The sequence below is a fragment of the Ricinus communis genome, chromosome 8 (assembly GCF_019578655.1).
Source record: "Ricinus communis isolate WT05 ecotype wild-type chromosome 8, ASM1957865v1, whole genome shotgun sequence".
NCBI lineage: Eukaryota > Viridiplantae > Streptophyta > Magnoliopsida > Malpighiales > Euphorbiaceae > Ricinus > Ricinus communis.
Genome location: NC_063263.1, coordinates 10,955,636 through 10,972,597, shown reverse-complemented (window position 1 = coordinate 10,972,597; position 16,962 = coordinate 10,955,636). Strand labels below are relative to the sequence as shown.

The following is a 16,962-nucleotide window of genomic DNA, read 5'->3' as shown; positions in this document are numbered from 1 at the left end:
ACCGAGCTTTAAAGAACTCTTCTTAGTCGAAACAGTCTGTAAATTTAAAAGTATTTGACAACTAGATTGAACATTAGAAGAAATGGAAGAAGAACAAGTAAAAACTATTTATAAAGATACAAAAACAATTAACTAGCTAAGAAATTAGGAATAGATGAAGAAAAATGAAAGAAAAAAACTGACTATGAACGAAGATAGGAAAAAAAAGAAGAAGTGGAAAGTTAGAAAGGGGAAAGAGAGAAAAAGTGAGAAGTTACAAAAATAAGAAGACTGTAAAAAACAAAAAGCGTAAAAAAGTAAAAGAAAAACGTAAAAATATAAAGGAAAAAATGCTAAAGTATTTCTATTATTATTTTCCAAAAAAGCGTGTACAATATAATTTCCTCAAATTTATTCACATTCTAAAAACATATTTGATGTCAAATTTGTTGCATCAGTCCAAAATAAAAGACTCGAACTCAAGACCTCTCACTCTAAGATGTAAAAAATAAAAATAAAAAACTCTTATCACGAAAGCTAGGTCAAGTGTTAAAAGTTATTATCCTTTTCTGGTACATGGACCTACTGAAGTTGCCTTCTCATCCCGTTTCATCCCCTAGTAAAAGGAGGGGCATGGACTAACTAATTTTTTTCCTGTAATTTTATGTTCAATTGGACAAAAACAAAGATGAGGTGCCAATATGCACCTGGTTATAAATAATAAGGGGCCAGAATGCGCCTTATCCGTAAAACTGTGTCATCTTGACTTGAACTGGGAAATAATAATAATGAATGTTTGTTTCAGATTTTTATTTTTTGATCAACAATGTTTGTTTCAGTTTGCCCTCTCCTTTTTCTCCTCTTTTATTCTTCCCGTCCAATTTTGAGCTCTTCTTGATAACGAACAGCACATACAACGAGAAAAAACCTTTAAAAAGAAAATGAAAAATTCTAAAGCAAATAGACAAGGTAAAAGTTTAAGGCTCGAGGACTTGGTCATTCCATGTGTTTGACATGTATATAAATCCTTTAAGATTCTGGTACATTCTTGTCATCTTTTGTTTGACCTTGGCAGCCCATCCAGTGAATTACTCTAGTGCATGATCAAGTGTTTGCCATAAAACCTCTATGTGCCAATTTTTATTTGTATATATGCACATGATCAACCCCACAAAATATATGCAAAATCTATGTGCTGTGTACACTTGCAACCCATAAAAGCAAACCAACAAGTCATTCTATGTGCGATACCATACAATAATATAATGTTAAAACCTTGCAAATTCTGCTTGCTCTTCTTACTTGAACAATGGAAACAGCACATGGTTTTTGTTGCAGAGAAATGGAAGGTGGACAGATACTTACTTTTGTTCTAGTTAATTAATGTCCGTTTTCTAAATAAAAGTTGACAGAGTGTCAGACTTCTAGTCCAAATCTAAGAGTACATACCCAAAAGAATTCCATATGAAATGTGTCAAATTCTCTTACTAAATGAGCATCGGAATCATACTATGGCTAATCGTACAAACTATCACTGAAGAAAGCACGTATTATTAACTAGCCAAGATCATGTCAATGGCAATCAAGAATCACCCTTCTTCATCTTCATCTCCTTATTCAAGAAGAAGGACGTGCCTGTGCTCGCCATCCGCCCATCCAGGCTCATTCAAGTGCAGCTTCCACCGGATTGATAAAAATCCTCGCAGTCGAAGACATTGTCCAACAGCAGCAGCTCACTTGAATCCTTCGTCTTCCTCGAGTTCTTTTTCTTCATCAGAAACAGGAAAGGCAGCGGCAACATTAACAAGTACAGCAGCAGCAGTATCATCGAAATCAAAGATGGTGAATAATCTGATGATGACATTAAACATAAATCTGTTAAAGGCATTTCTGCTTCAGATTATTAAACCACCAAGAAGCCCTAACCTCCAAAGAAGAAGGACCTTCCAGCCTAATAAGCCTACCAGGTTCTGTCCTTTAAATAATGGCGGCCGCGGCCATCATCATGGGGTCACTGTTTCTTGATTGTATTAACTCCTCTTTCTCTGCATTAAGATTTAACTTTTGGGGTATACAGGAGATGCTGGCCATGCAAGATTTTGTAGGAGATTAATTAATATAGGATGCATGGGTTTTGGGTTTTCCTGTAACATTCACGATTAACTAATTACCTGATTAAATTAATTAAGCAATTATAAATTAGGTATCTTGCTTCAACAATTTTGACAATTTCTAGCCTGCCTTTTCGGATGAACAAAACCATCGATTTTTTTTTTGATCAAATAAAAAAGACCAAGAAATTAATATTCTTTATTTGAAGGCCACATATAATTGGATTTTAATTGTTAAGAAAATAGCAAAAGAATGTTTATGATTCTAAAAGGCGGTTAAAATAATGAAATCATAATTTATTATCCATTTTTGAAGAAATAAGATATGCGAGATTTATTATTTCATCTTTCACTCCTATTTCTTTCTTTATTTATTTTATATCTTTATTGTTAAATTCTCTGGTGTGGATTGAGGAAGCATTACACTATAACAGGTATTATTAGGTTAAATTTCCAATGGCTTACAACATTTGTCTGTTCCTACTAACTAATAGAGCATGGTACAGAAATGTCTGAATTCTAATAGAAACTCAATTAATTAATTAAGTTGAGAAACTAATTTTCGTATATTGGGCAAAAGCAAATTATAATTACATGAAGAAAAACAATACTCAGGGGCTGAAAAATCACTGCCTAATTATTGCCTTCCATTTATCAAGTATTTGTATCAAAAAAATTTATCCAAAATGTCTTATGTAGAGAACAATCTATTGATTATGTTCATTTACACCTTTAAGAGAACTAGCTTACAAGCATACTACATCCTATAATAAATTAATTTTTATACTTTGCACAAAAAAATTTCGTCATTCGCAAATTAAATAAAGGCTTAATTACTAATTAAATTCTGAATTTTATATTTTTTAATAATATTATCTAATTATTTTAAAATTTTAAAAAATAAGTATATATATTTTCATATTATTTTAAAATATTTTTTAATAATAATTTTTAAAATTTTACAGTGAGAAAAATGACGTGGCAAGTCAATTCAGCTTACTAACATAAAAATTAGGAAGTTGATAATAAATTTGTTGCATTGATATGTAAAATATGTGAAAGAATCACATATATGGAATTTTTAATGGTTATATTATTAATTCTAAGATAAATTATTTTTGCTAATTCATAATTAATATTCTTGCAATAAGCACAATCGACTTTCTACATCATCTTTTATATACTGTAAAATTTTAAAAATTATTATCAGAAATATTTTTAAAAAATAAATTAAAAATAAGTATTTATTTTAAAATTTTAAAACAATTAGATAAAATTATTATAAAGGTGTAAAGCTCAGGATTTAATTTATAATTAGGCCTTAAATAAATTAAATTTTCCATTTTAACAATAAATAATATATTAACACATTATAACTAACCCGCGATCCAACTTTTAAATATCATATTTCTACTAAAAGACAGGATCTTTATTTTACTATGTCTTAGTGTTGAAATCCCTCTCTTCTTGAAAGCTTAAAAAATAATCTGGATTACAATATAGAAAGCTTAATATATTTCACAGTTTAAAAAGAGTTTGGTATTATTCTTTAAAAATGACATATCTTATTTTTAGTATTCTTTTTATTAGAATTTCCTTCTTATTTTTATGGAATGATGATTGTTTATTGAATTTCCTTCAAGATTAATTGAACGAATTGTTTATTTAATATGCAAGTTTAGGAATATATTGGTTTAATCTATTCTTTTTTTAATTTAATGTGCACATAATGATATCATTGTTTATTTTTTATATTTAATATGCATATCGAAGTGATCCATTTTGAAATCATTAATGGGAATTAATCATATAATAAAAGGCATTGGATGCTTGAAATATCTAATTAAAAAAAAAAAACAGCTCACAGACATTAGATTGGTTGGTCATAATTAAATTTCATATGAGAAGGAACTAAAACTTTATAAATATTTGAATGTATGGTCAAAATTAAAGTGTTGTTATAATCTAAAGATTGACATCTAAAATTAGATTTTGCATTTATATGATTTTTTAAGTTGATTGTGATGATTTAGAAAAGCGATAATTACGTGATTATATAAAAAATAGATATACTTTCATTAATCTTTGGAAGATGAATTTTAATTAAAATTCAAATAGATGTATTTTTAATTTAAACTTTTGATGCTTAATGATTTTTTTTCTTTTAAATTAGGTTAGAGTTAAAACCATAAATGGAATTAATCTGTTTATAAAAGAAACATAAACTTGATGAAGTGTTTGAAGTTTAAAATTTAAGCCATTCTTTTTAAAAATAAAAGTGTTATATAAGGTTTTTTCTCAAAAAATATATTATCGCTCTAGACTTAATATTTTATTTTAAAAATAATTATTTATATTCATGTGTATGCGTGATAAAGAAAAGAGTAAGAGTAAAATAAAAAATAAATATTATAAAAATTTATAACAAGTATTTTATTTTTTTATATTAAATACTGCTTTTAGGGTTAAAATTGAAAAAATACTTTTTCTGACTTTAATTTTTTTATTTTTCTAAGAGTTTTTAAATTTTAAAAATTATTTATATAAAAAATAAGTGAATTGATATTTTTTCCAAAAGCAAGTTTATGAAAAAGTAGCTTATGAAAACTTATAAAGGTTAGATATTAAATCAAAAATATTCCAAACCTATTTTTTATATTCCAAACATCTATCTCAAACACGCTCTAAAAGGGTTAATATTTTTTCTGTAATTTTATACTCAATTGGATAAAAACAAAGAGGAGGTGCCAATATGCACCTGGTTATAAATATAAGGGGCGAAAACGTGCATTCTCGGTAAAGTGATAATAACATTCCTTGTGATCTGGCGAACAAGTATGATGTAACATTTGTTTGAGCTCGTCCTCTCTTTCTTTCATATCCGTCTCTCCTCTTTTATTCTCCTCTTCCAATTTTGAGCTCTTCTTCGTAACCAACAACAGATACAACGAGAAAAGCTTCTCAACCTTAAGGTGCCTTTTCTTTTTTCCACAAAGCCTTTTTATTTTGTACATCGTATTTATCTTCTCTTTTCTTTTTTTTTTTTTGCTAAAGAAAAAAAAGAAAAATCTCAAGCAGATGGACATGGTAAAATTATTTTCTCGTACCCTTTCTTTTCTTGAATACAAAAAATTGTTTAGATTTTAATGAGATCGCTGCTTAAAATATTTCTGTAAAATAAAAAAGCCAGGATCGTTGTTATTAATTAATATTTGAATAATCGGTCAATTCTAATTGTTATTCTTAGTTATGAAATTATGAAATCAAAACTCAGTGATTGATGGCTTATTTGCAGTGAGTTTCAAATTTCTGAGTTTATTTTTAATAAAATTTGCAACTTTCTCCTGTTGAATTATGATTTCGCTTATGGTTACAGTAAAGTTTACGTTTTTTGTTTTTCGTTGACCAAAGAATTTGAATTTTTAGTTTCTTTGTTCTTAATTTGTAGCTATTTTTGCGGAGTTGGTGCCTGTTTCACTCGTTTGCTTTAACATCTGATACAGTTCCTTTTCTCTTTTCTCTTGGTGATGTGTAAACATCGATAGTTAATTTTCTTTAATGGATACCAATAATTGGAGGCCGACTGCACAAGGGGGCGAACCTGCAGTCGATACAGGTGATTGGAGAGCAACTTTGCAGCCTGATTCGCGGCAGAGAATTGTCAACAAAATGTTAGTGTTTTCTTTTTTCTTTTCTAATATGTGGCTTGATTTTAATTATTGCATTTCAGGATTTTGTTCTGTATTGTATTAATGGCTGGGGGTATACCATGATAATTGATTGGTAATTTGTTTTTGAAGTGGAGAAGCTAGTAGTAGTAAGTATCTTAATATCTTGAATCAGCAATGAGCTTGGCAAATCTTATTTTAAGTTAACCTGTAGTTTTTCCTTTTTGTTTGTTTATGTTCTGCATTCGAGTTTGCATCCGGTAACAAAATGCCAACTTAAGTTTATTCTGAATCTATGCTTTGGATTTGATCTTTGAAACCTGTCCCACTTAAAGTTGTAAAAAATGCAATCTGATGCTATCTAGGTTTCTGCTCTTGGGACCTTATTCCTGCACCTGAAAGAAGCAAGTGGCGGTTTTGGGCTGCCCATTTTACTATTGTTACTATATATTTATCTATTTACTTTTAACATTAATGGCAATTGCCTGAGCGCTCACTTAATAATGATGTATCATACAACTATAGGAATGCCATATTTGAGATTTAACTGGTATAGTGAAGGAAAATGAAATTCAAGATAATTTATATAAATTATGCAAAAGGGTTGGAGCATCTTAGGTCGTTAATTACATTTAAATTGATGAAGACAGCTCGTGCTGGTGCTTGTCATGACCAAAAAGTGTTCTACAAATTTCACTGCAAGGTCACATGAGGTAAATGCACTGCAAATTTGTAAAATGAATGCTACAAGCTTTCATATTCACATTTATATGCTAACCTATTTTATACACGAACTAATAAAGTTCACAATTTTTTATATTGATATAAGATATACTTTTTATTTTATAAAAAGGTCTATCATAAAGTTCTAGAATGCAAACTCGTAGACAGAAGCTAACTAACTACAACTCTGGAAGTCTGTTTCTTTCATTTGATTGATATGCACTCGGTCATGATGATGTGATTCTGTAAATGCATTCCTAATACTACTTGCATTTTTACCAATTGAGGGTCTTATTATCTTGGTGGCTACTAATCTTCTCACACCAACTGAGGGTCTTATTCTCTTGGTGGCTACTAATCTTCTCACATCAGTGATGTAATTGAAAAATAAATTGTTTTGCATGCATAGAATGGAGACATTGAAAAGACATCTTCCATTTTCTGGTCAAGAGGGACTAGAAGAACTCAAGAAAATTGCTGTGCGATTTGAGGAGAAAATTTATACTGCTGCCACAAGTCAGGTATGTTTTCAAAAGTGGAGTTTGAGACCTCTTTTCAATTTTCATGCCTTATAATGCCTTTATAAAAATAAATAAATAACGAAATAAGGAGAAAGAAACACCCCTCCCCCTCTTCTCCTCTCTTCTCACCCAAAAATTCAACAGCCATATTTCTGTTGTGGATTGTTGCAAAATCTAATTTTTGTTTCTTTTCTTATTTTGTTGTTTGCTTGCAGTCTGACTATCTACGGAAAATATCACTGAAGATGCTTACGATGGAGTCCAAGTCTCAAAATAACGTGCCCAATTCTGTGCCACCCAACCCATTTGGAAATAACAACAGACCCCCAGATCCAGGAGGTATTATGTTGATTGAGCAGTGAACTTCGGTGTGATGCTTGTCAAACTACTGCAACCTTATACTTTATGTTCTATAGAAGTTTCTGTATATTGGTTAGGCTGTTTAACCATGGATTAATGGTCAAGAACCATTAGAAAATAGTCACAAATTTTATTCATTAAATTTTTTTAACTATTTAAGAATGCAATTAAGTGCAAATGTTGTCCTCTCTCTCCCATGGTTATGATATTGGTGATGAAATGACATGATCTTGCTCTGAATTTCACTAGTAGATGTTACTGCTAGTGAATAGGCAATTTGTATTTATAGAATTTCATGGACTTTTTGTTGTTTCCTAACCTGGTTTTTGTTGTATTCTTTTCTGCATATCTTGAACAGCATCTCAGAGTATGCAGCCTCAAGTTCACAATCAAGGGCAGTCACTTCCTGTTCCCTTGTCAGCTAATCAGACTCAAACACGTCAGCAATTGTTATCTCAGAACATTCAGAATAATATGGCGTCTACTGGGATTCAAAGTTCTGCTGGTTTAACATCTGCTCTACCTCCCGTGTCTGGTTTAGCACAAACATCTATCCCCAATGTTGTTGGCCAGAATTCTAACATGCAGAACATCTCTGGAGTTCCACAGAACTCAGCAGGGAATTCACTGGGACAAGGGGTGCCCTCCAATATGTTTGCCAATTCTCAGAGACAAATGCCTAGGCAACAGGTTGTTCCCCAACAGCAGCAGCAACAATCCCAAAATCCTACACAATATATGTATCAGCAGCAGCAAATACAGCAACAACTTATGAAGCAAAAATTCCAGCAAGGAAATCTTCCCCCTAACAATCTTGTCCAATCTCACCTCCAACAACAGCAGCAGCAGCAGCAGCAAAACCTGTTACAGCCGGCTCAATTGCAATCTTCTCAGCAATCTAGTATGCAAACATCCTCAGTTATGCAGCCTTCCTTAATGCAGTCGGCACCTCTCTCTGGTCTTCAACAGAATCAACCTTCTACTGTTCAACAATCGGCGCAATCCATGCTTCAACAGCATCCACAGTCAGTCCTCAGGCAGCAGCAACAGCCACAACAGGCTTCTAGCATTCATCAACAGCAAGCATCAATGATGCAGCAGTCACTTCTACCTCATCATCATCAGCAGCAGCAGCAGCAGCAGCTGATGGGCCAACAACAAAATGCCACAAATATGCAGCAAAATCAGTTAATTGGACAACAAAACAATGTTGGGGACATGCAGCAGCAACAGCAGAGGCTGTTAGGCCAGCAGAATAACATTCAAAATCTGCAGCAGCAACACCAGCAACACCAGCAGCAGCAGCAGCAGCAGTTAATGGCTCAGCAAAATAATCTCTCGAGTATGCATCAACAGCAGTTAGGCTCACAAAGTAATGTCTCTGGCTTGCAGCAGCAGCAGCAGCATCTGCTTGGAACCCAGCCTGGCAACTCCGGCATGCAAACTAATCAGCAGTCCATGCACATGCTGCAACGGCCTAAGGTTCCATTGCAACAACAAACGCACCAAAGTGCATCTAACTTGTTGCCCACTCAGGGGCAACAGCCACAGCCACAGCCACAGCTGCCACAGCAGCAATTGCCATCACAGATTCAATCACAGCCAACACAGTTGCAACAACAGCTGGCTTTGCAACAGCAGTCTAATACATTACAACGAGATATGCAGGCAGGGCTCCAAGCATCAAGTCAAGTGCCATCTTCCTTGACTCAACAACAAAATGTAATTGATCAACAAAAGCAATTATATCAATCACAAAGACCGCTTCCAGAGACATCATCAAGTATGTTATTCATTTCTGCAGTTCCTAGTCTTGTGGCAGTACTATTTGTTGTTTTGTGCTTTCATGTTTGTCCTACATATTTCCCAATTTGCATTATAATGCCACCACTGCATCTCTAGCCACCATTGTCATGGTCTCTTGGGACTTGAATTTTATTCCTAACGGTGAATGTTGTGTTGGAGAGTAGAGAAAGATTAACAAGTGGAGTAACTATGATCATTTTAAATTGCTAATTCTTTTAAGCATGCTGTTTCTACGTATTATTAGGTAAAAGAAACAAAAGGTGATGCATGCTTTCTCATGACATGATGAGGAAGATTGCTTTAAAGATGGTTTTTTCTTTGCATATGTTCTGTGCCTTGTATAGAAATCAGCTGCAATTTTATGTCTTTTTCCTCTTTCTTTCCCTTGAGTATTCTGTTATTTCTCATTTCTTAATTGAGCAGCACCCCTCCTATCTTATCTGGTGTACCTCAATTGCACACAATTATCATCTTTTTGTTCCTCTATTCTAATGGTAAGAGGACTGTAGTGCCACAGGCTCCCTCTTTTCTGATCATCTACCACCTTTATAAATTAATTCTGGACTATAGCATGTCTTGTGGTAAGGTAATCGTGATCCATTTTTTTAAATGATCAGTTGTGGTAGCCTGGAAGAATGTTATTTTGATAGTGTTTTCACATTATTATATTAAATCACAATTTTTTTATTATACCCTCTTCAACATGGGAAAATAATTCTTGAAAATGCTGAAATTGATTTTAGAATTGTCCTTCCCACTTCACCATTATGTGCTCTATAGCAGTTTTTGTTGGTAGTGCATATTCACTTTCACTTGCATGCATCTCAGTTTGTCTTTCTGTTTAAGTTGCTGTATGTATTGATCATTCTTGCAACTGCACATTCATCTCTTATCAAGGTACTTTCTCATTCTGTATAAAATGTGCAAGTTGACTTACATCTGTGCATATATATGCTATTTTTGTAGCATCACTTGATTCAACAGCACAGACTGGACATGCAAATGCAGTTGATGTACAAGAGGAAGTTTACCAAAAGGTATTTTCTATTGCTGTGTTTTAGAGGAATTATATTTACTAGATGAGCAGAACCTAAAGGATTTCAGATATAGGGGGAATTTTGGAAATAGTTGTGCTTAGTTAGGAAATAGGAAGCATTGCAATTATTTTACAACACAGAATAAGTACTGAAATGTACTACTGGGGGAGAAATATTTAGCTTTTAAGATCTCATTCAGTTTACTATAAATTAGGCCTAGGAATGAAATTTTCTATTGCTTTACTTTTGGTCTTTGATCTTATTGTATTATTTCTGAATCTTTTTGTGATTGCATCATCGTTTTCTTGTCAATTTCCAGATCAAAGCCATGAAGGAGATGTACTTCCCTGAACTAAATGAAATGTACCATAAAATTGCCACAAAGTTACAGCAAGTAAGTTAACTGAATACTTATTTGTTTCTTAATTCATCGTTTATCTATTATTTCTAAACTCCCATCTCAAATTTATATATTGTGGTAGTGGTGAACTTTTACTTTCTGTTCAAATGTGTTACCCATCCATATGGGGTGGTCAGTATGTAATTTGCACTGTGGATCCCCTCCCTCTAGAAGATAGGACACCTGCAAAGAAAAGGAAGAAAAAAACTTTGCACCTTTGCTATGCATGAGAACTGGTTATATCTTTTTCCCTGCAAAGATTAAATGCACTTGAAGATGATAAGTTCTTTTTCCCTTTTCTCCAGCATGACTCTCTTCCACAACCACCCAAGACAGAGCAACTTGAAAAACTCAGACTATTTAAGTCCATGTTAGAGCGCATAATAACATTCTTACAGGTTCCAAAAAGTAGTGTGATGCCTAGTTTCAGGGAAAAGTTGGGATCCTATGAGAAGCAGATTATTAATTTTATAAATACAAATAGACCCAAGAGGCAAATTACTTCGATGCAACAAGGACAGCTTTCCCAGCCTCAGATCCAGCAACCGCAATCTCAAGTTCCTCAAGTGCAATCCCACGAAAGTCAAATGAACCCTCAGATGCAATCAATGAACATGCAAGGGTCTGTACAGACAATGCAGCAAAACAACATGTCAAGTTTGCAGCAAACTCCTCTGCCTTCTTTATCGGGTGTTTCATCATCACAGCAAAGCATGATGAGTTCAATGCAGTCAGCTTCCAATTTGGATTCAGTGCAAGGAAATGTAATGAGCTCATTGCAGCAGGGCGGGTTGGGATCTCACCAACAGAATCCTGTGAGCTCTGCCCAACAGGCCAATATTCCCAATTTGTCATCACAAAGTGGGGTGAATATGTTGCAGCCAAATATTTCTCTCCAATCAAATTCCAATATGCTTCAACATCAGCATTTGAAACAACACCAAGAACAGCAAATGCTTAAACAACAATTTCAACATCGCCATATGCAGCAACATTTAATACAAAAGCAGCAGATACTGCAACAGCAACAGCAACAGCAACAACAACAGCAACAGCAACAGCAACAACTGCACCAGCAATCTAAGCAGCAGTTGCCTGCACAGATGCAGGCGCATCAAATGCCTCAGGTTCATCAGATGAATGATGTAAATGACCTTAAGATTAGACCAGGGATGGGTGTCAAACCTGGTGTCTTTCAGCAACATCTGTCAGCTGGGCAGCGCACAACTTATCCCCATCAACAGATGAAACCAGGAGCATCCTTTCCTATTTCTTCACCTCAGCTTCTTCAGGCTGCCTCCCCTCAATTAACACAGCATTCTTCTCCACAAATTGATCAGCAAAATCTACTGTCATCTCTCACCAAAACTGGAACCCCTTTGCAGTCTGCCAACTCTCCTTTTGTGGTCCAATCTCCTTCAACTCCTCTAGCTCCATCCCCTATGCCAGGAGATTCCGAAAAACCTATAACTGGTATTTCCTCGCTTTCAAATGCCGGAAACATTGGGCAGCAACAGGCAACCGTTGCTCAAGCACCAGTTCCATCCCTTGCAATTGGGACTCCAGGGATATCAGCCTCACCTTTGCTTGCAGAGTTTACTGGTTCTGATGTTGGTCTTGCTAATACTTTGACTACAGCTTCTGGCAAGTCTACTGTTACAGAGCAACCTCTTGAGCGCTTGATTAAAGCGGTTTGTTTTACTCTTTTTTGTATCTTCTTTTGTTTCTTCCTCGCCCTAAATTTTGTGGTGCCTAAAGTGAGGGGTTGGGTTTGTATTTATTTATTATGACTGATATACTTATGTTACAACAATAATTCTCAGGTTAAGTCTATGTCCCCTAAAGCACTAAGTGCATCTGTCAGCGACATTGGCTCAGTTGTCAGTATGATTGACAGAATTGCGAGTTCCGCACCAGGTAATGGATCTAGAGCTGCAGTTGGCGAGGATTTGGTGGCAATGACAAATTGTCGTCTTCAGGCAAGAAATTTTATCACCCAAGATGGAATGTCTGGCACAAGGAAAATGAGGCGCTATACAAGTGCCATGCCCTTGAATGTTGTATCATCAGCTAGCAGCATAAGTGACAGTTTTAAGCAGTTCAATGGTGCAGAAACATCTGAGTTGGAGTCAACTGCAACATCAAGTGTCAAGAGACCTAGACTTGAGGTATTATGTCGGGAACTTATGCCCTGCTATATATGCAATAACCTGTTGATTTTATGTGATGGTTTATCAATTTCTCACAACTTTTAAAACACTGCTCGAATTGAATCTGCTCAAAGCTTTTATGCCTCAGGTTTGTCTTCTTTTTTTCTTTTTTTTCCCTTAAGATGTCTAGTGTTAGTTGTTAGGGCTCATATAACACCCAGCTCTGTATGGCATATTTATAATTTGTTTTCTCTGCAATTATCACATTTTTTATGTTTGAATATTTGCCATACATTCAAGGAAACTGACAAAATTGTCCTGTCATCATTACCGGGCTAATAAAGAAAGCATTGGGTTGGCTATTAGTGTTTCTACTTTGAGTCAAAAAACATTGATTACCAGAAAGAGCAAGGTGCATCATTATTTGATAGGCCGTTTTAGGAAGATTGTGTGGAAGAGATGAAGAGCGTAGGTGCAAGGGAAAGTTTTACTGGTAGTTTTTACTGTGGCTAATTGTTGAAATCAACATCACTTTTTTGAAATCTCATTTTAGCTTATTCTGTAAGCAAAAATAACTTTGCTGCTCTGCAGGCTAATCATGCCCTTTTGGAAGAGATACGTGAAATAAATCAGCGACTTATAGACACGGTGGTTGATATTAGCGAGGAAGATGTTGACCCAACTGCAGGAGCTGCCACTGCTGGAGGGGGTGAAGGAACCATTGTCAAGTGCTCTTTCAGTGCTGTAGCTCTCAGTCCAAACTTGAAATCACAGTATGCTTCAGCACAAATGGTGGGTTTCTAGTTCTAATCTGAAAGTGATTATGTAGACCTTTCATGATAACATATTTATTTGTGCTTTATTATTGTGCAGTCACCAATTCAGCCCCTTAGATTGCTCGTGCCTACAAATTATCCTAATTGCTCTCCAATACTATTAGACAAGTTACCGGTTGAAGTCAGGTAAGAGAAGAAGAGCATCCCAATGGTACTATTTTTTGAAAGAGCAGCATTTCCATAATAAAGAGCATTATTTAAATATAAAGAGTAAAAAAATTATTTAAGTTCAATACTCTTTATTTTTCGCTTTTTATTTTACTTTTATTTTCATAAGCAGTAATGAATTTATTTATATTTTCTTTCCTTTTCAATTTTTCCCATAGGAAAAGAAGAATTAAAAATATCAATTAATAAAGTGCATGAAAATTTGTAGTACATATATTAAATACAAAATAGAGAGTGAAATTTGGGTCTCTAATTGTATAGAGTCAGACCAATTCTTTACCTTATATTTAAAGAATAAGAATCCATTTGAGTCTTATTCTATGAGATGACTCTTCAAAATAAAAAATTTGATACATATAAGGAGTGCATTGGAGATGCTCTAAGGCATGCTGATCTTTATTATCTTTTCACCTTTTCTCTTGTGCTGGTATTTGACTAAGGTGTGGATACTCTTAGGAGGAAAGTCATGGGCTCACTCCAGTTTTCTTCCCCCACTTTTCTCAGTCTTGGTAGTAAAAGGGTCCCTATTAGTGCGAATGTTGTGGATTTCCTTACACATTACCAGATAGGATCCTTCCTTTTCTGTAATATTGTAGGACATTTGCAGTACAAGCCCTGCCATTCATAATGCTTTTGACTTAGTTCCAGTTGCAGGCCTGATTCTTTGTGAGTTCCTCTTTCTTCCCTTGTTGATCCAGTCTTAGGCAAGCACCCCATCATTCTGCGGCAAAAAGCTAAGCTCCTGGGTTCCTGTTGGACCGCTTGGGGTATTTTATTCTCTTTAGTAGGCCTAGCACAGATTATCCTATTTCTGCATATTAGTAGCGAGGGGTTAAGTAAAGAGCTTAAGCTTTTTTTTTTCTTTTCTGTGGTAGCGTAAGAAGTTCGTTAACTATTTTTAGGAGTGAAAATTAAAAACGATTCTTGAGTGCATTTGCCCAGCATTTCATCCCTCTTCCTTTGCAACAGCATCATTGGATTTGATGAAGTTGATAACTTACAATATTTGTCGATTTTGTATCTGTGCTCAATTCCAGCTTTCATTAGAATATTCTTCAATCTTTGTTGTTACTAATCTTCATTTTCAACAGTAAGGAGTACGAGGATCTTTCAGTAAAGGCCAAGTCAAGGTTTAACATTTCTCTCCGAAGCCTTTCGCAACCCATGTCGCTTGGGGAGATAGCGAGGACCTGGGATGTTTGTGCCCGTGCAGTAATTTCTGAGCATGCACAACAGAGTGGCGGAGGTAGCTTCAGCTCAAAATATGGGACTTGGGAAAACTGCTTGAGTGCAGCATGATGGTTATTAGAGTGGAAGTAGTTGGTGGGAGTGTTTTTGATGAACCCCAATGGAAGCTTTGGAGAAACTGTTTGTGCCACGAGGAGCGAACAAGCAGTTTTGAATGGATTCAAGACGACTAAATCTCAACATTCGTGAAGTTTGTCTGGCTGAAGGCTCTTGGGGTCTGTTGTTTGAAATCTCAACATTCTGTAGTCTGTATTCTAGAGTAGTCACTCTGGTGTTTGAATTATGATATACATGTCTGTCTATTAGGTTGAACAAATAGAGCATTACACAGAGTGCATCACTTCTCATGTGCGAACTGATGGGACCTCTATTGGTTCATGTATAAAGCTTCAATTGAAGGAAGTCGATAAGTGTTTTTGCTTTGGGCAAAAACACAGACTAATATAACAGCAATCTGGCTTGCATCCCTGTCGCGATCAGTAGCATGGCACATTGCTGTAATGTACCTTGACTTATGAAAAACAGATATCTAAGTTTCTGAGATCTCATGGTCTATAATAGTATTTGTTTAATCTATTGTTAAAAATGTGATCAAGGAAATCTTGTGGTTTACCACAAGTTAAATTACATTTGTTCAAATCCTATGACTATGACAGCCAAACTAATGGGGTTATCAATCCTGTAATTTATAGAATTCATGAAATAGTTCAAGGGTCGGATGATTGTATTATAATACAAAATAGTAACAATTTAAATCTTGTAGATCGTAATGTAAGGGCTATTTTCTGGAATTTGATCAAAAGAAACCGAGTAATGCAGACAGGTAGGCATACTCTGTTTTTGCCTCTCTGAAGAAACAAAGACAATAGATGAGAAAGAAAACCGCTTAAAGTATATTTTATTAGCTTTGCCTTTTTATTTAAAATTAGCCAATTTGATAGATACTTTTATTAAAAATAACATTAAGTATGACGATAAAATCTAAGAAGTTAGTAAATTTTATAGATAATTTTATTGAAGACTAATATTGAGTATATGACTCCTAAGTTTTAAAATTTTAAAAATTACAGTGCAAAATTAATTTTTTTTTTTTAACAATTTAAGTCTTTTATTATAAAAACATATCAAAGAAAAGTACCTAACAAAATAAATTAACAACATTTTATCCTCTGAAGAAAGATGAATTCATTTTCTTTTTCATCTGTTTCAAATAATTAGCCTTTTTCTTTTCAGTGAAGCTAGTTTGTTATTTTGCTAATATATCCTTATGATATATATTCCATCTTAATATACTATTATTTTTTTATTAGTTGGCATATCAACTTTACAACTTTATTGAGTGTCTGGGTGGCGCTAATTGATAATTGTGTTTGGTAAAATTATATTATAGCTATTGTTGATTATATGTTTATTTAACCAATACAAACATCAAATTTAAAAATTTATTTTCAATAATGTGTAATATAATATTATAATTTTAATAAGACATGTTAATTACATATTTAACATAAGATATCCACTAAAATTTTTTATTTTTATAGCAAATAATTTTTTATATTAATAAATAAAGATATTAAATGGTATCATATATTATTTTACTTTTATAAAGAAAAAATAAAAAATACTTTATTTCAATTGCTTAAAAAATTCTAAATTAGTATTTATAAGAGATATAAAGAATAATTTATTTCTTATTTTTTGCAATAAAATTCAAATTAAGTTACTATAAATTAATATTAAAAAAGTAACAAATAAAATTAAAAAATAATAATTTAATCCATTCTTTTTAAATATAAGAGTTGTTAATGAAAAGTTCCAATATGAAGTTTTTGTAAATCAAAGTTGTTTATTATTTAAAAAATACTATCAAACATTTTAACATAGTTGTTGAAAATATGCCAAATACCAGCTAGCTCGAGGCTTTGCATTAAATAAAATTAAAACGGTTATTTTAA

The 16,962-nt window shown here is 33.7% G+C and overlaps 2 protein-coding genes across 3 annotated transcripts; both read left to right on the top strand.

Moving 5' to 3' along the window:
• Positions 1 to 1,339: 1,339 nt before the first annotated feature.
• On the top strand, positions 1,340 to 2,245 carry LOC8283100. The gene has a single exon (XM_002530413.4). It carries the CDS (start codon positions 1,549 to 1,551, stop codon positions 2,002 to 2,004), a length of 456 nt encoding a protein of 151 aa, XP_002530459.3. The 5' UTR covers positions 1,340 to 1,548; the 3' UTR covers positions 2,005 to 2,245.
• A 2,673-nt stretch (positions 2,246 to 4,918) lies between these two features.
• Positions 4,919 to 15,550, top strand: LOC8283101 (mediator of RNA polymerase II transcription subunit 15a). 2 transcript variants are annotated; one of them, XM_015726163.3, is made up of 12 exons: positions 4,919 to 5,062; positions 5,636 to 5,761; positions 6,891 to 7,002; positions 7,218 to 7,341; positions 7,721 to 9,145; positions 10,135 to 10,205; positions 10,525 to 10,599; positions 10,911 to 12,296; positions 12,429 to 12,773; positions 13,347 to 13,547; positions 13,629 to 13,717; positions 14,851 to 15,550. In XM_015726163.3, the coding sequence occupies exons 2-12, from the start codon at positions 5,649 to 5,651 to the stop codon at positions 15,056 to 15,058; spliced, it is 4,149 nt and encodes a 1,382-aa protein (XP_015581649.2). In that variant the 5' UTR covers positions 4,919 to 5,062; positions 5,636 to 5,648; the 3' UTR covers positions 15,059 to 15,550. The 2 variants fall into 2 exon arrangements, with proteins under 2 accessions (XP_015581649.2, XP_048233502.1); XM_048377545.1 differs by having other exon boundaries at positions 13,629 to 13,742; positions 14,851 to 14,986.
• Positions 15,551 to 16,962: the final 1,412 nt, after the last annotated feature.